Source organism: Gekko japonicus, unplaced genomic scaffold (assembly GCF_001447785.1).
Source record: "Gekko japonicus isolate JY-2015 unplaced genomic scaffold, Gekko_japonicus_V1.1 scaffold249, whole genome shotgun sequence".
Lineage (NCBI taxonomy): Eukaryota > Metazoa > Chordata > Lepidosauria > Squamata > Gekkonidae > Gekko > Gekko japonicus.
In genome coordinates, this window is record NW_015168054.1 from 223,742 (window position 1) to 246,468 (window position 22,727).

The 22,727-nt window shown below is 41.0% G+C and overlaps 1 protein-coding gene across 2 annotated transcripts in view; it reads right to left on the bottom strand.

Moving 5' to 3' along the window:
- Positions 1-761: 761 nt before the first annotated feature.
- Positions 762-22,727, bottom strand: part of RBM26 (RNA binding motif protein 26) — a 64,355-nt gene continuing 42,389 nt past the window's right edge. Inside the window, exons 14-22 of one of the 2 annotated variants that reach the window (XM_015414435.1) lie at positions 21,734-21,805; positions 18,824-18,952; positions 15,031-15,105; positions 13,665-13,835; positions 12,945-13,049; positions 9,422-9,631; positions 7,661-7,747; positions 4,220-4,333; positions 762-1,161 (exon numbers count right to left, since the gene is read on the bottom strand). In XM_015414435.1, coding sequence (XP_015269921.1) covers positions 1,072-1,161; positions 4,220-4,333; positions 7,661-7,747; positions 9,422-9,631; positions 12,945-13,049; positions 13,665-13,835; positions 15,031-15,105; positions 18,824-18,952; positions 21,734-21,805 — 1,053 coding nt within the window. In that variant the 3' untranslated portion in view covers positions 762-1,071. The remainder of the gene's footprint in view (positions 1,162-4,219; positions 4,334-7,660; positions 7,748-9,421; positions 9,632-12,944; positions 13,050-13,664; positions 13,836-15,030; positions 15,106-18,823; positions 18,953-21,733; positions 21,806-22,727) is intronic. The other variant, XM_015414436.1, reaches the window with a different exon arrangement.

Consider the following 22,727-nt stretch of genomic DNA (forward strand, 5'->3'; position numbering starts at 1 on the left):
AAGTCACACCTATTAGACTGTGGGTCATTTTGGAAGGGACCTCTCTAGTGTCTTTCTTGGTACATTTGGTTGGAAATAAATTAATACCTACCAGTTTTACTTAGCTCATTTTGCTACACGTCTTTAACCGTGGGGCCTTGCCAGAGAAGCAAATCTTCATCCGTTTTCCAAACGCCAGAGTGATAGTGCTGTTCTTGAAGCAACAACTCTCGTTCACGTAGCCTTACTTGGAAACTAGGCGGCTAAGAGTGTGCTTCAGTGACTGGTACATATGTAATATCGGCATATGGCTTCGCTTTTTATGACGTTGTTTTATTGTTTATGAAAAGTCATAGTGATTCAGCTCTTTTTTTGAATATGGGGGGGTGGGGGTCACCACTTGGAATGGTCTCATTCTTTTAAATTTTTTTTCTCCATTATCATGGGCCATGGTGTTATTTTGTTATTGCTTTTTTTCTTTCTTTTTTTGGGAAGACCATTCCGTTTTTATTTTTTTAAAACATCTTAAAGTGATAAGGAGAGATATATGCAAAGCAGTCGTACACAGTATCATTAAAACTCATACGTAAAATACGTACACAAATCCAACAAAAGGCTAGTACATAGTAAAGCCTAAGCATACTACTATGCATCATGAATACAGAACTTTAGAGAGACTTCGGCTTAGTACTGTTATCTATTATGTCGGAAAACATTCACAAAGATCTTAAATGCAAATTTTCATTCCATACTTGGAATAAAAAAAAAATTACCTATGATATAACAACTCTTGGTCGATTTTTTTGTTTGTGTGACCAATTCTTTAAATTACAAAGAACCCAAAGAATTCTGTAATGTTTCAGTAGAAGTAATAAAAACATTGCATATGTTCCTAATATGATGTCTTTAGCAATCATTTACCGAAATGTAAATGCAACTCGAACATCGATCACTCAAAATACAGGGTCAGCGGCTTATGCCTTTTCTGAAAATCCATCAGTTTTACCCAAATGCCTCGTAGTACAAATATGCAAAAGTACTTTAGGAAATGCTAATGCAACATAGGTACAGTTCTAGCATTGATCAGCTGAATCATCTTCTCCAAGAACGAGATTCATTGTCGTCGTCATCTTCGTCGTCGTCTTGAAGCAGTGAGTCATCTACCAAAGATTCCTCCTGAAACTATACAGAAAATGCCCAGTAAGAAAATGAGATTGGGAAGCTGAAAACATAGACCTCGCTAATAAGACAAGGAAGCTGCATATTAGCTTGTAAAGACTGTGTGTAAACTGCTACTGCAGTTTGCAAAAATGGAAGCGGTGTGAACTGGGGGGCGGGAGCAGAATATTAATATTGCCTACCAACAATAAAAGGTGGCACATCCAAGAGGTATATGTCCGGGGTGGAGATTCAATTATTTATTTCATGCTGCCATAATTTGGAAAAAAAAATAGCAACTATTATTACTTAAATGACTGGATATTGTTTCCCCACTAAAAAACCATCTCTCTTAACGACTTGGCTAGATATGTCAAGACAAAAGATACATTTCATGATATTGACGAGCCCTACTCAGACCAAGGTTGAAGTTGTGTGCTCTGTGAACTCAGAGTAAGAAGGCAATCAAATGTATGTCAATGCTGAGTCTTGCAAAATCTTCATGGCTGTTTTCTGACCAGCTGCTGTCTTGTTGTAAACGTTCAGAACACTACATAGAAAATATCTCTGACTATCCATGTTTAAAAACACCTTTAGGAGCAAGAGCCTATCAATGAATACATATTTTCTGCCCATCTCCCTTAAGCTTTCTGAATAAGGCAGGGCAGAACCTGAATAAATAAGCAAGCAAAACCACCTGAATAGTCCTATACTATACCAAAGTACTCCTAATCACAAAGCGAAGCTTCAAGAATTTATTCAAGTAAAGGTTACTATTCAGCAATTAACACTCTCCTACTACTTCAACACTAGAGATAATCAATTCTGGGTGAGAAGTTATAAAAGTAATTTTCATAAATGAAATATGCATCTACTAGGAGGCGCTTACACAAAGGTCAAAGCTAAAGACCATAAATAACAGAAAATGTCCTGACATTGGAACAGCAATTCTGACAAAATTTATGGTGAAAGCAATGGAGGTTCTCACTCATAATTTACTCTACAGCTGATACATGCAGGACCCGGTGATTACAAATATTCTGTATCAAGACTCCTGGGTGCTTGTGCTAGAAGCAGTAGTGAACTTTTCCTCCTCTTAGGAAAAGCTGACATTTAAAGAAATGTAAAATGTTTGAGAGAACTTTGATTGGAAATCCATTATGAATGGGAATTTATTGAAGGGGGTAAAAGGAGACTAGTAACAGAAGAATAGGAAAATGTAAATTAATATAACTTGGTTAAATAAACCAGTAAAAAAGACTAATCCATATTAAGGTGGGAAATATGATAAAACAAGAGGTGGACCCGCGATACTCGCGGGGGTGGGGTGGGGAGGGAGGCAGAGCTGCAAACGGCGGCTCTACTGGGGGGGAATGGAGAAAAAGCCGCAAGGGGTAAGGGGTAGAGCGGCGGCTCTAGTCTTCTTCCTACCCGTTACTTTCTGCCATGGATGCAGATACCGACCGCCACCGCCGACACCCCCGCCCCCTTGCCGCCAGACACTTGCCCGGGAGCCCGCGCAGCAGCCCCTCGGCCTCCATGGCTAGCTGAGCTGCTGCACGTCACACCCGCCCCCGTTCCGGAAGGTAAGGAATTGCACCAGCCAGGCCGGGAGGAAGGCGCTCAGAGCTGCTGCTTCTGGGGGCGGGACTCAACAGCCATCCTGGATCGCCTGGCTCTCCGCCCGCCCTTTCCTCCTCGGCGCATCGTGGGCTGCTCGGCCCTTGCGGTTTGCTCTCCTTTCCCCCCGCCCCGGCTCCTTTTTCTCCTCCCCCTGCCGGCTCGCCGCTTACCTTCCCAGCGGCGACGGCGTCTGCGGCGGTCGCAGAACGTCCCCTGCGCATGTGCAGGGGACGCTCTGTGAGTTTCGGGGGGATTTAAACATCCCCCCAATTTTTTTTCACCATTTAGGATTTTTGTGCACACGTGGGGACTGCCCCACGTGTGCACAAACCTCTCCCTGCCCCCCAAGTGCCCCCAAAGTGCAGATATAGATATCCGCACAGACGGGGGCACTTCACTATTAGATATATAGATTACTGAGCACCTTTTTAAAAACATCAGCAACTAAAGAAAGGGTTTTGAAACTACTGGTCTTTCTAATGTTAAGACTGCAACAAACATCAAGAGAACCATTTTAGAGAAAAGTAAGGATTCCTAAATGCTGTCACAGTACCAAAACACACAAAAGTGAGATGCTCATCTTCTGATGACATCTGTCTTGGTTGTATTTGAAATATAATGAAGACAAAATTATACAGCAAGATCTGTACATCAGCTGAAACCATGAAAACAAACTCGTGAGTTGGTTGTTTTTAAGAGGACAAGCTTGGTGTCACAGATAGACTGGGAAGACCCTCTGCTCACTTGGAGGACTTGGGCAACTCAGCTGTCTCAGCCTGACCTCTCAATCCATAAAATGGATACCCCCAGAGCTACCTGAAGGAAGTGCACAGCAAAGACATGATCAAATAGGATATAGGTATCCAAACACCTGGACAAAAATTAAACTATTCTAAGTATTTTGTCCATCTTCTGCAGTAATACTCCAGAAGTGACTGTTAAGATCAGAAGAGAAATGGAGTCCTTTCAAAATAGTTTCTCTTGCCGAGGCCATTGTTTGCATTATCTAAGAATGGGCTAGAATGCACCACATACACAGGAGACAAAAGCAGCAGATCTTCCTTCCAAGGAGGTTGGCTGTTTTAGTGTCTTCATGAAACGTGGTACCTGTTAAACTGCCCAGCTTGACGCATAACTCCCTGCAACAACTGCCCATGGAACTCACCTACCAGCTGGAAGAAACCGGAATCGCTAAAGCAAACTAGTTATAAATACGTACTTGAACTGCTTGCTCAACCATGGGCTGTGTTTTAAGATTATTCACACTACTTTTCTGACAAATGTCAGTGTCTTAAGATTTCTGTTACAAGAGAGAGAGAGAGAGAGAGAAACAAATCTCTCAGGGGAAAGCAAGTAACATGAACTGACAGATCATACAGTTGTGACGGAACAGCAAACTTACTCAAACGAGTGGCAGAAGAAGTCCACAAACAAGGTGTGAAATAAGAGAGACACTTACTTCTTCTTCATCCGGTTCTGTCTCCTCTGTTTCCACAGCAGACATATTTGTGACTGGCTTGTTCCAGGCCAACTTCAGGTCTTGTCCTTTGAATCGAGCCCCATGGACAGCGGCCTAAAGAGAACAATATTCTCTATGAGCTCTCCTTCAGAAGGAAAATGTGAATTCTGTGACTGGCAGCCCATCACTACAGACACTAAGGCCACAACCAAGATGGCGCGGCAGGTTGTTTTCCCCCCACCGAGGCACAGATCCAATGAAGTTATTGAGAAACAGGTTCAGGACAGACATAAGGAAATATTTCTTCACTCAATGAGTGATTCAACTGTGGAATTCACTGTCAGTGGAGGTAGTGGTGGCCACAAGAACTTTAAGCTTTAAAAGGGGGTTAGATGGATGAGAAATTCATCAATAGCTACTGGCCATTGCAGCTGACCAGAGCCACCATCCACAAAGGCAGCAAATCTCTGAATACCAGTGCTGGGGAGGGGGCAGCATCAGGGAAAGGTGTTGGCTTCTATGCCCTGTTTGTTTGTCCCACTAGGACAACTGGCTGGCCACTGTGTGAACAGCCGCCCTAAGCCTGCATTGCGGGGAGGGCAGGGTATAAATGTGATTAATAAATAAAATAAATAAACAGTATGCTGGACTAGATGGCCCACTGGTATGATCCAACAAGCTCTACTTATGGTCTTAACTGTTGTGATTATTTCCATGCACTCAGGGTGGTCTTGTATTTCTAGAACAGCATTTTACTATGCAACAATTTTTCTTCTTCTTCTCTGAAACTGAAGGACTATCACAAACTAGTAGTTTGTGACCCAGCACACAGGTTTGTGGCTCAAAAGGGGGAAAACTCCACTGGGATCTGTCTCCATTCCACGGGGCACATAAGACAGAATTATTCTACCAGGCATTCCACTGATGTAATTTTGGTGGATTGTACCATCACCGCTGCAGTCTGCAGTGTTGGAGTTTTTAAACTGGATTTTATTCAAATTATGGTTTTATTATTTGTATTGTATTGTTGTATCACTGGCTGCCCTGAGCCCCATTCTGGGGGAGGGGCGGAACGAAAATCTAATAAAATAAACAAATAACTAGAAGTCCTTTGGCATGCTTCTAGTGGCTCAGTGGGTTCTGTTCTAGTTTGCAATGCAAGTCTTTCTCTGGGACTCTACAGGCTCGTCAGAACGTTGCCAAGAGTTTTGTTTTAAAGAAGACTGAGGAGGAGGGGAAGGAGATTGGATTTATACCCTGCCCTTCATTAAGAGTGGCTTACAAACTCCCTTCCCTTCCCCTCCCCACAACAGACACCCTGTGAGATAGGTGGGGCTGAGAGAGCTCTTTCGAGGACTGCTCTTGAGAGAACAGCTCTGAGAGAACTATGGCTTGCCCAATGTCATCCAGCAGCTGCAAATGGAGGAGTGGGGAATCAAACCCAGTTCTCCCAGGTCAGAGTCCACACACTTAACCACTACTCCAAAGAAACATGAATACAGATGTATTACTAATTACAAGTTATTTTAGAGCTTACAAACAAGCATATAAACCCATTTGAAAGCGTTGGCTTTTTTTTTTTAAAGCATCAAGCGCTGATGCATCAAATACAGATGAACGTTAACAAGTCCTGAATTACTTTGAAATGCAGGTAACATACTGTTCTGAGCAACTAATTGTTAACTGGACAATGATCTCATTGGCGTTTTGCTTTTGAAATACTGATTATTTTTAATCTCCACACATTATTTCTACTAGCCCAAACAATGAATTTTGAAAACAGCTGATACAAAAAAAAATTAAAGTTAGTGAATATAACTTATTCTGCTGAAAAATGTTCCATTTGCCGCAAAGGCTTGGTAATTGAAATGTAAAAAGAAAAAAATTTAACCTATGGGATATTCATGCCTCCTTAAGTACCAGATGCATTAAGTGGCTGCTTTGGAAATAGTATGTTCAAATTAAAGTAACATGAACTAGCATAAATCAGCGTTAGCAACATTCCGAAATAACTGCCATGGTCACAAAAGATTTATAGTACAATCTGAAAGTACAGCATAATGTGAAATGTGGAAACAATTACATGTTCAATGACATCTGAACATGAATTGTGTGATATTAAAGTCCCCAGGTATAAATTTTAAATCTGTACATATAAATTTATGATAAATTTTAAAAGATTCCACGCCTATTAAAATGCAGCTGGGGGGGGGGGCTGTCCACCGTCTCATCACAATGTCACACAACTGGAATTTTTAAAAGATGCTTATGTGTGACATTTGGGTTCAGAAATAACTTGTACTCTTTGAAAGAAATTACTGCTACATAAAAATGCAACATTTTATGACTAGGGAATCCTCCTCCCCTCTCCTACCTAAAAAGTGAATGACTATAAACCTTTTTCGTTCAAGGCAGTAAAACATTAGCTACCATTACTTGAAAGAGAGCTTAAAAAAAAAAACCTATAGCTGTTTCACAGATCAATCTTTATTGCCAATTACAAATTTAAATTATAATTTACTAACGAGTAGAAAACTACAGATATGAGCTATAAGTCTGAACTTTTTTTAGGTCTCAGTTTATTAGTTAAGGATTTTTAAAATTCTTTTTCAAAAACTGCCCCACCACTGCGTAACACACAACTCTAAATCTCAAACACTCCAAAATGTTTAGAAGACGTTTCCATCCCTTCATTGCGCATGGCATATAGGCATAGCACAGGGTACCTTTTCAGGCACTCCAGCGGTTAAAATTCCCGCCCCCCATTCCAAATCGCTCAAAGTAATCCATTCCTCGGGAATTCTATATAAAAAAGCTTGTTTCACAATTTAACAGGGAACTCCTATTAACAAGTGACTGTAGCAGTAATATTCCACCGTGAAATGGTGAAAGTTCTTCCAGAGGTTCAAGTTTTACAGTCCTAGCATTCACAAACTGCAAACAAAAAATCCGTGCCTTAGAGCAGATTTGCATAATGCATATTTTCTGCTCATTCTTAGACTTCAATTAAAACCCAAACGAAGCCACAAAAAGCTTCAGTGGATTAAAAATTGCTGCAGCAGTAATTAGGAGCACTACTGATAGTAATGGAGAAATTAATGATTTCAAATGCCTAGACTCCCAACAGCTAAAAGACCTGTGGATGACCACTTTTCTCAATGCTCGTCCTCGCAGACAACCCCCCCCCATGCCATTCTCCCTAAACTGATATGCAAAAAGAGGCAATCTTTCAACACACTCATATTATGTGAGATGTTCGGTTTTCACTTTTTCTTCCGTAACTTAAACAGAATTTAACCGTGAGTTGAAGCAAAGCGGGTATAATTAACTTACAGCAGGAAGGCAGCCGTTCTGTTCAATACTTTAAACACACTTAAATTCAATGCTGCCTTCTAATAAGAAAACCCATTTGGAGAAAAAAAAGGAGAAAGAGACACTTACCGCTTCAGCTTCTGCTCTGGTCTTGAAAGTAATCACTGCATGGAGAGATGAGTCATCTATCTGGCAGTCTTCGATTTCACCATATTGCTTTTTAAGAGGAGGAAAATCATCAACTAGTTGAAATATTTCTCTGCTGTGCAATGTCTACAACAGTTCTAGATTGACGTGACCTTGTGACTTCCCGGAGTACTGTGCCAGTATAAGATGAAAAGGAGGAGGGAAAGAAGAGGCAGAGCCAAAAGATGGACTAAAAGGTAGCTGAAGTACTCGGTGTATGAAAGTTCAACCAAAAGAGAGCTGCTTTTTGATCAATTAGAGCATACACCTGATTTATAACATTGGGAACAATCGCTCAAGAATTTCTTACACTGCCTACGCTTGAATTTTGATCAGGGACTCCGTTTGACCTGGACTTTAGATGAAAGGCAGCTAGAACAGATTACGAAAGGCCACTTTACATTCTGTGTGGTAAGAAGCTAAACTGTGAACGAAAAAAGTAAGCCTCTTTTTTTCATGAACGCATGGGGCTTCCTAAACCATTTAACTGCAGCAAATGACATCTGAATCATTTTCCCAAACACTATTCCCAATGAAGGGGAAATCATGGTAAGCACCCATTAGTTGCCCTTCTTTGACTAATCACTGCTCTTACTACATTCTTCACCATAGGGAGACAAGCCCTGACCTGGATAGCCCAGGCCGTGTGCTGTTCCCCCACCCTGAGGTGTCCTGGGGGAGCCACGTGTGAACTGATGTGGCTACTGACTGGCGGATAGCCCAGGCAAGCCCAATCTCGTCAGATCTCAGAAGCTAAGCAGGGCCAACTTTGGCAAATATTTGGATGGGGCACATCCCAAGAATACCAGCCCTGGGAGGCAGAGGCAGGCTATCAAGCCACTTCTCTGAATGTCCTCCATACTCCAGTAGGAGTCGCCAGAGGTCACCATCACATTCCAGGCACAGGCCTGCACACACAATGCAAAAATACCCTCCAAAAATGTCAATCACCAAAGGAAGACAGGAATTTATTTACCTACTTCATTTATATCCCACCTTTCTCCCCCCCCCCCATGGGGACCCAGAGAGGATTACATTGTTCTCCTCTCCTCCGTTTTATGCTCACAACAACCCTTCAAGATAGAAATATTTTTGACAGACACAGCTGACTAAGTTTAGTTCTGGTTGTAAGAGCCAGATTCTCCAGCCCCCGTTCCTGCATTTCACATCCTGTCCTGTGCTTATTTTCACACACTTTTTTGATCTGTGCAAACAATAGACTGGCATTTGTAAAACATACAGAATCCACAGCTGTTCAAGATGAAACCTGAATTTACATCTCTTTGACTGAATATTCTATTTTCATTGCTCACAACTATTCTATGGCTAGTCAGACTGCCAACACTAACCTCCCTGGTGCAATCAGAAGAACAGTGACATTTCTTTTTTTCCCCAAAAACAATTTATTAGGATATAGTAAAAAAAGTTCAAACATACTTCAAAACTTATACAGTTATATATCCATCCCTCCTCCCTTCCCCCCCCCCTTCTCGGCTTCCCACAGTGCTCCAACCTCCAGCCCAATTCTTAAATTTTCTCCATACCTCCTTTCCCCCTTATTCATATCCACAGGTAACTTATCCTTCAACTGTTATTCTTATACATTTATCTATTTTCTACTATCTTTTAATTTTCAATCACTCTCAAAGCAAAGTAAATTGTCCTTCACATCCCAGTAAGAAGAACAGTGACATTTCTACATACCGCAAAATGAGGAAGGAGATCTTCTCGATCATTCTCTGTAAAAGCAGAGATCTCAAGCGCCCTAGGACGGTGATCCACCACAGCATGATTGGGAACGCCTCTTCCTCGGCCACGGCCTCGCACGCCCCTACCTCTGCCACGTGATACACCCCGGCCTCGAGTATGAACTCCTCTACCACGACCTGAAGAAAGAATTCCTCGTTTCGCGGCCTAACAAGTAACAAGAGTTAACATTTATGTATCACTTTGATGTGCTTCAGAGACTGGGCTGCATGCAAAGGACTGCAAGTGAAAGGAAGCTAAGCTTCTGCTTGTGCCAAATGGTTGTCCAAGATCTGCCCTAGTGGAAGTACATCTTTAGACTTGGTCATGCTACCCCTCTAGTGTGAGGTATGCAACAGAGTGGAAGAGAACTTCTGCTTGAGGAAGGCCACATTTGAATCCAGACCCCCTCCCTTTGTAATGCTTACAACCACCCAGGAGGGCAGGTCAGTATTCTGTATTACAGATGGACAGTTGAGGCAGAGTTATTTGTGTAAGGCCAACTGACTAAGTTAGTTCAAACCAGTGACTACCCAATGTGTAGCTCAGCTGTTACACTGCACCAGATTTCTCTTGAGGTTTTTCTTTCTTGTTCTCTAAAAGTCGTATCCAAAATAATTTCTCAGTGAAGTTTCATAGTATGAGCAAACAGCCACCAGTATTACAGGCAAACTGACAGTGATGGGATTAAAAAAAAAGTATGTACTACAGGGCACGGGGGGGGGGGGGGGGGGAGGTAGGAGGTAGGTAGCACCAAGAAGTATGTTCATTCAAAGTAAGCAGTTAAAACCTAAGGATGGGTCTTAAACAAAAAGTCCACTGATGGATGACTGCCTTGCAGTAATATGCTTCATAACCACTATCATGATTTCAGACCAACTGCCTGTTTTACAAAAACCTGATTTCAAACTACAAAAGCCCCCCCCCCCCAATTCAGCCAACTTTTACCAGCTAGATTAATGAATTTATTTGAAATTCATAACTGAATAGGGAAACTGCAAAAAGGTTTTCTGTTGTGAAAGACCACTGTTTAAAGGAGGGGAAAGCAGGATCTGTGAGATATATACAAATGCCCATTAGTTGATGTTGACAACTGCCCCAAGAACCCTCAATTCTTTCTTTAATAAGATGTAGAGCAATCAAAAACACTTTGCAAAGTACTAAAGGAAAAGGATCCAACAGCAGCAGAGTATGGATGGAGATAAGAAGCCATGTTTGAAACTCACCTACATCCTATATCATGCTCCCTATACAAGACACCTCACTTTCCTAGCATCTCTTGTCCTCAGAGACTTTTAAACCTTTTACAAGCCTGCCTTTCAATTTCATGTAATCTGTAATCTCTTGGAATCTGGTAACGAATGCACAATTTTGCTTTGGTCTGGAGATGGTCCATATAAGCCCCATTTTGGAAACCCTGTATTCACAGTTGTACAGTAGAAAGACACACATGCCTGTCATATACATCGGAATAACAACCATACCAAACAAGAGTTGTTTGAACTCTCTGCGCACACTTACGACAAATCAATGTGCTCCACCAAACACAGTCTGTTTTCCATTCCCCCATTCCCTGCAACAACTTGGCAGCTACTGACACACCCTTGTACTGAGATTTACTATTGGCAGAACACCTAACAGGGCAGCAAATGTACATATATGAAGCTGGGCATAATAAAGGCACTTACAAAGAGATAGAATATGAAATTAATGACATCGGCATTGATTTGTAGTTATTTTCATAAAGTTCTTAAACACAAATCTAGAAAAAAAGTTATCTATAAAACTCAGAGTGCTTTAAAGAAAACTAGGTAACTGTTTTGGAAGCCTTGACTCTCTAACATGCAATTCAATAATTCCAGGATTTACACTACCCCATTTAACATGTGTTCTTCAAAAGGCAGCAGATGTTTAAAAGAAAGAAATTGCAAGCAGCGTGGCCACAAGTTCTAAATACCAACAGCACCATCTATGGGGCATGTATTAAAAACGCATACATCTCACAAATAATAGAAAATGGCTTCAGGTGGGAAGCCGTGTTGGTCTGCAGTAGAGGAGCAAGATTTGAGCCTAGTAAAACATCAGGGACCAACCAAATTTTCAAAGACTCAAAGCTCTCTTTGCCAGACAAAAAATGGGTAAACATTAGGGATGTGCATTCGGTTCGTCTGAACCGAATGCACCCCCGAGAATGGTCCATTCGGGCCCCTTTTGGGCTGCTGCAGGCCGATTCAGGTTCTCTGATCTGAATCGGCTTGCCGCCGAATTTCGGTGGCAATTCGGCCCCATTATATCCCATGGGCCACTGAAATCAATGACAAAAACATAGGGTATGTTATGGGGGCTGGAGGGGAGGGGGTTTGAGGGAGAGGCTCCAAACTCGCAGGGTAGCTGCTGGAGCCTCTCCCCAAGATACCCACCACGTTTCAAGAACATTGGACCAGGGAGTCCAATTCTATGGGCCCCCAAACAGGTTGCCCCTATCCCCTCCATTGCTCTCTATGGTGGGGAAAAGTAACTTTTTTCCCACTATACAGAACAATGGAGAGGATAGGGGCAACCTGTTTGAGGGCCGGTAGAACTGGACTCCCTGGTTCAATATTCTTGAAACTTGGTGGGCATCTTGGGGAGAGGCTCCAGCAGCTAACCTGCAAGTTTGAATTTTTTTTTCACATCCCTAGTAAACATACAAAGGGAGGTAACATTCCTATTTTAAGATGAGAGCCACTCTTGTATTTTTGCACATACAGAGATTCCAGAGAAAAGAGCAAGAGTCCACTAGCACTTTAAAGACTAACAAAATTTGTGGCAGGGTATGATCTTTCGTGAAGAAGTGAGCGGTGACTCACAAAAGCTCCTACCCTGCCACAAATTTCGTTAGGCTTTAAGGTGCTACTGGATTCTTGTTCTTTTCTGCTGTTAAGTAAAGGTTCCCTTACTCAAAAGCCAGTCGAATCAGACTCTAGGGCTGCGGTGCTCATCTCCATTTCAAAGCCAAAGAACCAGCGCTGTCCGAAGATATTTCCGTGGTCATGTGGCCGGCTAGACTAAACACCAAGGCGCACGGAACGCTGTTACCATCCCACCAAAGCAGAACCTATTTATCTACTTGCAATGTCTTGCTTTCGAACTGCTAGGTTGGCAGGAGCTGGAACCAGAGACGGGAGCTCACTCCGTCATGTGGCACCCTGGGTCTCGAACTGCTGAACTACTGACCTTCCACAGCCTGCAGTTCAGCATCTTAACCACAGACAGATTAACACGGCTACTCGTCGTGATCAGATTCCAGAGACAATGCTATGTTAGACTGCTGCATCCAAAGTAGTGCCTGCTGGCACTTTAAAAACTAACATGTTTATTGTAGCACAAGTTACTTTAAGTGAGAGCCTACTTCTTATACTATGCAGGTAGATGCTGATTTGAGTTTTTAAAAATGCATTAGACAATTTCATAATTTCAGTAAGTTTTCAAGTACACTTACTTCAAGCTGCAGCTCTGTGTACCTTCTTCTTAGTTCGGTGACTTCTTCCCCAGCCTGCATCTTCTTGTACAAGTCCAGCTCGGTGTCCAGTAATTCTTTTTGCATCTAAGGAGTTACTGGAGCAATTTAGTATGCATTTCTCAAGACTTAAATGGAAGGACACACAATTAAATAACCAGATCCCAATGTGCATTGCAACACCGCCAAATTCAAAGGGCCAGGGTTCTCAAGCAGTATATGATCTCCTGGTGACGGAAGATGGCCAGCTGAACTCAGGGCTCTCTTGAATTCAGCATGCCCAGAGACTGGGTACTATGTGGGTTTGAGAAATAAAGTTCAAGAATTGCATCTGAGCACAACCCCCCCCCCAAGCCAGGTGAATGAAACAAGCTTTCACTTTTTACAGCCTGATTACAGATCCCATCCCCCCCCAACGAGAAAGATGGATTATCTAAGACTCCTTGTCTAAGTATAAAACAGGTACTAATTCAAGGACTGTTCTTTGAATAATCTTTGATTACTGCTAGTCAGGTAAAATCAACTATTAAATTACTCATCTCTTGTTGGTATGTTCAAAACCAATAATACTTTTTGGTCACTGAAGTGAAGTTATACAAACATGATAAACACAATCTTTCTCAATTTGTTTAACAGTGTTAGAATAATATAAAGGAGAAAGAATCAGATTAATGGAATGTGAGAGGAACAAGATCGGGATACCTGTGTCTTTGTTTTCATGTTCTTCAGCGGAGTGGGTGCTGGGGCAGAGACCCCTTTCAATTCGTCCTTCAATTTGGTGATGCTGTTGGTCAAAGTCTCCAGAGTTTTCATGATTTCTGCCTTGTCCTCTGACTTCATGTTTTTATTCTTCTCCAGCTTTGAGATGAGCATCTATTGAGATTACAACTATTACTTACAGGAATCGTCTACTGGAGTGCTCTTTCTCAACAATATTTTTGATAAAAGTTATTTTTTCTTCAGTTATGTTAAGCATAAAGAAGTATATTTTGACCACCTAAGTTACAAAACATTCCTCGTTCTACCAGTCACGGGAGAAGTTGATAAATATCCAACTAGCTCAAATATCAGCTGGGAAGGGGAGACTAGACACCAATTATATTCTGATGCAGAGGTCAAAGAACTGTCACATGCAATATGGTTAAAGACGGGGATGTAAAAAATCTCTGCTACAAACTCCTGCCACTTGCTTCTGAAAGATTCCTACAGAATTTTAAAACTGTGATCTCAATCACACGGAGACAATACACTAGTGGAGGTGCTTTCTTCCAATACACGAGTCTTTTACATCCAGGGAAGGCTCTTCCCTTAGTACAACACACCCTCAGGATTCAACCCTATGTCTCTTTCTTCCTTTTTGAGAAAACCTGGGAGAAAAAAGGGTTGGGAGGACCCATCGAGAAGTCCATAGTTGAGACCATGAAGTCAGCTTGGAAAATGTTGCTATTTGACTTGTTGTGACCATTTACTGCTGGTGGTTGTTGAGAGCCACCATGGTGTAGTGACTATCAGACTAGAATCTGGGAGAGGTAGGTTTGAATCCCCACTCTGCCACATAAACTGGCTGGGTGGCATGGGGCCAGTCACACACTCTCAGCCTACACTACCTTACAGGGTTGTTTGTAAGGATAAAATGGAGGAGGAGTACAACAATATAAGGTACTTTGGGGTCCCCATTGGGGAGAAAGGTGGTGTATAAATGAAGTAATTAAATAAGATTTCAAATAAGATTTCAAATTATTAAAAGAAAAACAATATTCGCCTTGTAATGAGACCAAATTTTCACTTCTTTAAAGTGAAAATTTGGAACTCTTTCCCCAAGTTTTGTCAACCTGTCAATCTTCTTGCATCAAACCTATGACTAAGAGTCAGTCAGGCAACTCAAGAATCATTTCCAAACTCAAAAATTAAATATTTAAAAATTCCTGGAGACTCCACCTACTAACATTGTAAACATAAGAAAATAGCTTTTCTGAACTGCTTGAATACAGAATTTTGTTATGACCACGTATGACACATCACAGCTGTTTTTCAGCAGTGGTCCAACCACAGAATATAAATACGTTACCTTTTGTGTTTCAATGTGTTTTTCTAAAATCTCTTGCTTTTTCTTCCTCACGTCTTGCTGAAGTCTTAGTGCCTCCTGTAAACATACACCAAAAAGGTAAAATCTCAATATGTCACAAGAAAGACTAAAGCAACCCCAACTGTATCGTCTACTAAACCTAACTGGCTAGGTACACAGGGTTTAAAATTTCACCCCCTTAACCATGTCCCTTTCATAATCTGGGGTGACTGTTATCCACAGAGAATAAGCAATAATGCGGGAAAGATAGATTTAACTGGATTGTAGGACCTTTAAATAATGTGGGGGGTGGCAGAGGCTTTCCCCTATTTACAACCAACTCAAAAATACCAGGATGAACCAACACAGCATACAACTGCAGTAGATACAATTAGATCATTTAACAAATAATATTTTTAGACTACATGCTTGCAGTATATCTGTCTCTTTGGACACTGCTTATGTTTTAAGAAATTATGTTGTCATACTAAGCAGCAACACAGAAATTATATATGAATTGTTGAAAACTGTCCAGAACCAACTATAGACTCTAAATCCATAGGGAAAAGCTGCAATATCTGTCCCATTATTCTTCACTTAAACTGATTCAACAAGGACACATTTACGCACTTGGGAAGAGTAATGTGTTATTGGTGATGCAAAGACTCAAATAGTTCACTAGTTTATACATTATGGAAGTTTGTCTTTCACAATGTAACATTACGCAGCTCTGTACATTAATTTCCTTTTATGCCAGACATCAATAGATGGGTTCCTATATTTTGAGATCAAGAAGATTTACAAGCATTATGAGTAAAACATGCCTTTCTCAGAGCTTAAAAATAATCTCGGAATGCTACTATCACTTCAAATACAAATTATTTCTGATTTATAGGTGCTAAAGCTCATAATTATTTTTTTTTAAGTAAGTACTTTCTGCAGGGCAAGTAACAATCATCAGCATTTGGAATTTTTAGAATATTTCACTGAATCATTCTATATCTTCTCCTTCCTTTTTTTTAATTCCCCCCCACAACTGACTGTTTTTGGGTATAATAATAGTGTGTCAGTTTTGAAAAACATATAATTACAAATAATGGTTTGAATCCCAGCCACAATAACTGAAAGAATCAAGCTTTTCTGCTACTCCCAACAGAAACCCTTGCATCCCCCCAAAGAAGTCACTTCTGAAGGTCAAGGGACCCTTGAAAATGAAGTGTGAAGCAGCACTGGAGAAGGGGGGCACACAGACACTGCACAATGGGGGGGGTGAAAATTGGAGATCCCTTGATGAAAATGGAAATGTCTTCTACTTGGACTAAGACAAGTAAATCCAGTAAAATATTAAAGCCAGCATTGAAGCCAGTAAAATATTAAAAAGCTGACTGAGGAAGGATCTACGAATTTGAAGCTGAGTTTCAAAATGCCAAGCTTCAATTTCCTAACTTCTGTTTCTCGTAAGGTAAACGTAACTAAAACAGATGGAAAGAAAACCTGTTATGCACTTCGTAGAGCCCCCTCACTTTCTGAAGTAAACATTAGAGAAACAAAGTCATTGTAACGTCTATGGATCTCTCATATAACTACTACTTTACTCTGGACCCGCCTTACACACCTAAAATTCTTAGAGCAGTAAAACACTTGTTCTACCCCCATGATCTTCAAAACCACATAAGAGACACCTCGGAGGTAAAGGAGAAGTGCATCGTCCACAGAAGTGTAAACAACCAGATTTCATAATCCAGTATAAACTGCTAAAAACTTTACCTCACAACTTTAACATTAAAGACATATGTGGAAACTACAGGAAGTCTTATTTGTTCCCAGGTGACATTGTCAACAAATTCTGGTAAACATATGCTAACATGGATCCTGGCCTCCAACACAGAATCACAAATCATGTGATCTATGGCTGCCACTTTCATGCATTTATCGTTAAAGGGAAATGGAAATATGTGCCATGTCATGTTAATGTGAACCCAGTTAAATTGTTTTTTGCATAACTGAATATTATTTTAATCTGAGATTGAACTACTTTGAGGTTTAATTTTAATCAGTGGTTGCTTTTAGGGATAAAGCTGTCAAGGCTATTTGCTGAAACAATAAATGTGATTTGAACCCAAATTTAGAAAACTTGAAAAACTCCCTAAATAATCAAGCTGACAGTCTATGATGAACATCAGATTTGTAAGAGACAATTTGTGTTTTGACAGATTAATACAAATCCATAAACTGTTTTAGAAGAAAGTCACAGAAATTCTCAATTACTGTACTATTTCAAGGTCCTATTTTAAAGGCAAATCACTGATGGTTCCCTGAGGTGCACTGTGCCACCTACCCTATCTTCTACCCAAACTGACTAAGCATTAAACTGAAAGGAGAGGCCGTGCAGGAGGAGAAGCACAAATGGTCAAGTCTGAGGAGGAAAGGGAAAAGTTCCATATATCCAGACAAATACTGACTTGCGGTTAGGTCCAAAAGGGAGGAATAGGAGAAACTGCAGGAGCCTTCCAGGGTCCTAATTATAGTTAGTAGACCAGGAACATTACATGTACACCAGACCTCAACTAGTGTGACAAATGCATTCTTCACCAAAATAAAGTTTGAGTCCAGTGGCACTTTTAAGACTAACAAAAGTTTTATTCAAGGAATAAGCTTTTGGTCCTTTCCGCACTTAAATCTCATCCCTGGTTTTATCAGAGTTCAACCTGCGACACAATGCCTTGCATTTATCCCTGGTTGTAACAGCATCCATTTATCCCGGGGCCAAGTGTGTGGCAAAACCAGGGTGACCTCAATGTATAGTGGAAACGAAAAATACCCCGAGATAATGACGGGGGTGAACTTGAGTGTAGTATAGAATGTAAGTTTGGGGACAAGGTTGAACCACGATTTAAGGTCAAGTGTGGAAAGGACCTATGTGTGAAAGCACACTTCTTCAGATAAAGTGAAACAGAATTTCCTCAACCATTACATATAGGAAGCAAGGGGGGGGTTAGTTGCCAGGAAGGGCCAATTAGAGACAAGACAGAAAGAGAAACAAAAATGGAAATTACCAGTCCATATATACAGGTAGAGGGCGAGCAGTAAATCATCATACAGCATAATGGAGATGTTTAACAGATTCAAGGATCAAACTGGGATAATAAGCTTAGTTTATATGACTACCATTTTTGTCTCTGTCTTGACTCTAATTGGCCCTTCCTGGCAACTAACTCCTCCCCTTTCTATATGTAATGGTTGAGGAAATTCTCTTTCACTGTATCTGAGGAAGTGTGTTTTGCACATGAAAGCTTATACCTTGAATAAAACTTTGTTGGTCTTAAAGGTGCCACTGGACTCAAACTTTGTTCTGCTGCTTCAGACCAACATGGCTACCCACCTGAATCATTCTTCACCAAAGTAACTCTTCACCCCAATACCATAACTATGATTATAACTCTAGGTTGATTATAGTTAAAAAAAACTGATTATCAAAGTTTTTACCTAGCAACCTTTCCGCCTCTACCATAAAACCCCAGGAGCAAGAAGAGTTATTCAAATAGAATAAAAGTATAGTAAGATAATCACTCCCCCCCCCCCCAATAATGAAAGCAGTTTTAGATTTAGCCTGTACAGGATACACATATCAGTAAAGCTTCTCAAACTGTGACTAGTAAAAATATATATTTTTTAAAGACTAGGCACAGGTAAACAGCTGTTTGAAATCAAACTCAGTCATTCCAAATACCTACTAGCATGTCACAAACTTCTAAATAATTATTTCTATTTTAAGGAGAAGCAGAGTTAAATTTACCTGTTTTTTCTTCTGTGCTTCACTAGAGTCTAGCACGGAAGCGTTTACAACAGGCAACGTTTTCTGAGCTGCCTTCAAAGCAGCTGGGTTATAGACTGTTTTTGTCAAGCCAGTAGAAGTAGACAAGACCTACAGAAGGAAACCGTGCTAGTAAATCGACTCTCAAAAGACTGATTCAAATACAGACTTTTCTCCAGGATAGATACTTGTGGCTCTATACTTGTGAGGGCAACAAGAACATGCACATCTGACCCCCCAAAAATGTTCTAGGTAAGGACAGGCTACTAGAAGGTCAAAGACACATGCTGTGGAAAAACGACAGAAATTCGAACCTGAGCTCTATCAGCCTGAGTGTATGGGGCACCTGACTGAGAAAGAGAGGAAGCAAACAGTGTCACCTGTAAAGGCAGAGATTTGAGATTCTCATGTAAGTGGGCAGGTTATACGGGTTACAAATTCAGAGGTCTACTGAGTGTATCTCACAAACACGACAAGCTGCAGTACACATTTCAAAGAGAGTACCCATGATTTTTGAGCTAACAGTAAGTCACTAACAGGCTACAGGAAGAGCCACACCGGTTGCCTATGGAGGATAAGGAATGTGTGTTTGCCTGGTTAAAACCTAACAGATCACTCGAACAAGCAAGGTAAGCCATGTTGCAACATAGGAAGGTAGTACTCGTTCAATATCACTGTGAAAACTGACTACCCTACCTGGCAGGTTAATCAGTTAAATCAAAATATCTAAGCAAAACACTGAAGTGTATTCTTCTATCTTAGGGTTGGTCGTTTGATCAACCCAAACAAGTTTTAGACAACTGACTGCTAAACATTATCCATTTCTTTAATTTTATGAGAGTAAAACTACTTTAACCATTAGCAAGACTGATACTTTTTCCAGATTACAAAACCAAATTGGTTACAACTTATTTATTAGATTAGAATATGTATACTACACCTTTCCCATTGCTCAAGGTGGCTTTACAGTGAAACAATTAGCTTCTTAACAATACAGTAATTAATTCTAACAATTTTAGATAGGGTTTGTATAAGTGTAGATGATTTACTGAGCAACTTTTTGTTTGGGCCTTTGTCCTAGCATATCATGATGGTCAGTCGGGGGAGGTGGGAATTAACACAAAAAGAAAGCAAACTGCAACAACTTTAAAAGAGAGGTGTGCTAAGTAGGAGACATCTCAGTTCTTCCTGTTAAGAGGTTTGTAGCTTTTAAATAACTGAGAAAAAAAATGGTCTTTCAAATTTTTGATCACTTTTTTCAATGGAAAAATAATTTGGGGGAACCATGACAGGCCAAATAGTTTCATCACCCAAATAAGAGGTGGGCAACTGACCAATGCACCAATCCTCTTTTGCTTATGGTGCCCCTGGAAATTCTAGCACTATAGCTAAGGAAGAAATCATCTTATCCTAGTAAATATTTACTATTTTATTTATTAAAACATTTATATCCCGCCTTTCTTCATGGTTCAAGGCAGCTTACAGTAATAGTTAAAAACATGATAGCGAATTTCCCATTGTTGAACAGAAGCTCACCAAAGATTTTAGTTCCTCTAAGCAATCCCCTAAAGGGGAGGGGGACACTCTGCTCTACAGACAGCCCCAACATACTCAAAAACTTCATTGACATTTAAAATATGCATCTTCTAACATTAGCAAGGATCCAAAAAGATGTACCTGATTGCTTGGGCATGATCCGCAAGATTATTATTGAGTTTTTCCTTTTGAGCAGCAAATCCTGGATGCCACATTACCACTGAAACTCCCCTCAGTTTCAAGATAATACTAGTCAAGAATATGGAGTGGCAAGAAACTGCAGCTCAGGAAGATGTAATATTACTGCTCAATAAACAAACCTAAAGCTTTCTCAGGCATACAAGTCATAAGGGTTTTTAAATTATTATTCAAGCCACTCTTTGCAGACATGTGGCGGGTCATGGAAACAAAGGGTTATGAGGTCCATTCTATAGCCAACCCAGTTGGCATAGCTGAACCAGAAATGCTTCCATGTTTTTTTAACCTAGATGCATGGACACATGGCACCCAGGTCATTCATGTGTACTGATCTAAGAAAAATAGGCAAAGTCATCCAATTAAGAATAGCAACATGCAAACTGATTAGCTTAAGATGCTGCACCTACTCCCAGCACCCTGTCACAGGCCAAACTAGATAATACTGCATCCCCAAGTCTGCTACATGGTACAGTCTGGTCTGGACTGAAGCAGAACAGAATGGATCTAGACAGGACCAGCTGGTCTCAACTGATGGGCTTATGCAGTGTCAATGCGAAACCAAGCTGGAAAGATGTGTGTCACACATCCAGACAAGCAAGCAAGGCAGAACAAAGCGCAGTATATCTCCTGCCAAGGATGGAGGAAACCAGGTGGCACGGCTAAGGTAGTCCCAAGTGTGTGAAGGGCTGTGGCTCAGTGGCACAGCAGCTCTTCACAAGCAAAAGGACTCTGAGATCTTCAGCTAAAGAGCTCAGACAGAGGAAAAGCCCTATCCCAACAAAGAGAAAATTCAAGCAAGGGATCCTCTAACACCAACACATATGCCATAGGCAATTTCCTGCATTACTATTTTGGCTACACTTCTTTCATAAACTTTCCACCCGAGCTCAGCTTCACACTGCTGAAACTAACCTGATCAAGCAAAAGCATGCCCTAACCATCTGGCTCTGGGTTCAAGAAGCTGTCTCACACATGCAGCAAACTTTGTCAGCACTACTGCAGATGGGTCTAATTACTTTCAGACTTCAGTCATCTGTTTTAAGATGGCATGCATCTACTTTGCATTCACACTATTGAAATACAGGATACGCAAAGCTGTACAGAAGCATGCTCATGAAACTGTAGATCTACAAACATATGTCGTGAATCGTGTCTTACCTTTTCAGTGGTGGGAGTAGGTGGCTTAGGCACAAACCCCAGTCTCTCCTTCACAGATAGTTTTGTTACATTCTATGAGAAAACACAAGAAATCAATAATCAGTAACATAATATTTTTTAAACTAAGCACATTACATTTGTAACTGCACGGTTTAAAGCAAGTATTAAAAAGCCCTTCTTAAAAACCTCTGAAAATACAGGGACTGTGTGCCATGCATGATCTAGGAGTTGCAAGCAAGGCAGCATTAACAAAAGGCCAGAAGAACAATTGTGAAGCATGGAACGAAGGTGGCGCCAGAGAGAAGATCTGCAACCCCGGCATCTTGCCCTGCCAAGTTTTGACTGTTTTGCAAACTGGCAACCCCCATGAGCCACATGGCCTATCCCAAGCACCACCCAAATTCTGAGTGGTGGAGACCTATCTTTTAATGGGCAGGTTCCTTCCTCTGCAGCTCTGCTCTCTCTCAATGATGAGTCTAGTAATTCTGGGCAGGTGCATTTTCTCTGGTGAATACTGGAAGCAGATCAGGAATTGTCACTGGCGATAAGAATGAGGCTCATTCTGAAGATGGCAGCTAAGCAGGCTCTCCGTTACTGAGACCTGGACTGGTATGTATGTCAAGAGTCCCATGGCTGGAACCTGTACAGCTTTGTGCCACCAAACCTCAATCTCCCAAAGTACTGGGTGTTTTTCACTAAGTCAACAGCCTCCAGGTGGTTGCCTGAGACCATGACATCAGGGGCAAGAAAAATCACTGGTAACATCACATGTTTTGTATTTGAAGATGCTGCCGGAGAAGAAGGAGATGGACACATGGCAAGGCTATCTTGGGATTTCAAGTTACTTCTAAGACACCCCTCAGTTTCAAAAGTGATTTGACATGGACTATCGATGGGGTCTGTTCTTCAAGTAAGACAAGTCCAAGACTCCCCTAGATTATATCTGGAACTTAGTTGCACATTTTTGCATCCTGGATCCCAGTGTAACAAAAGC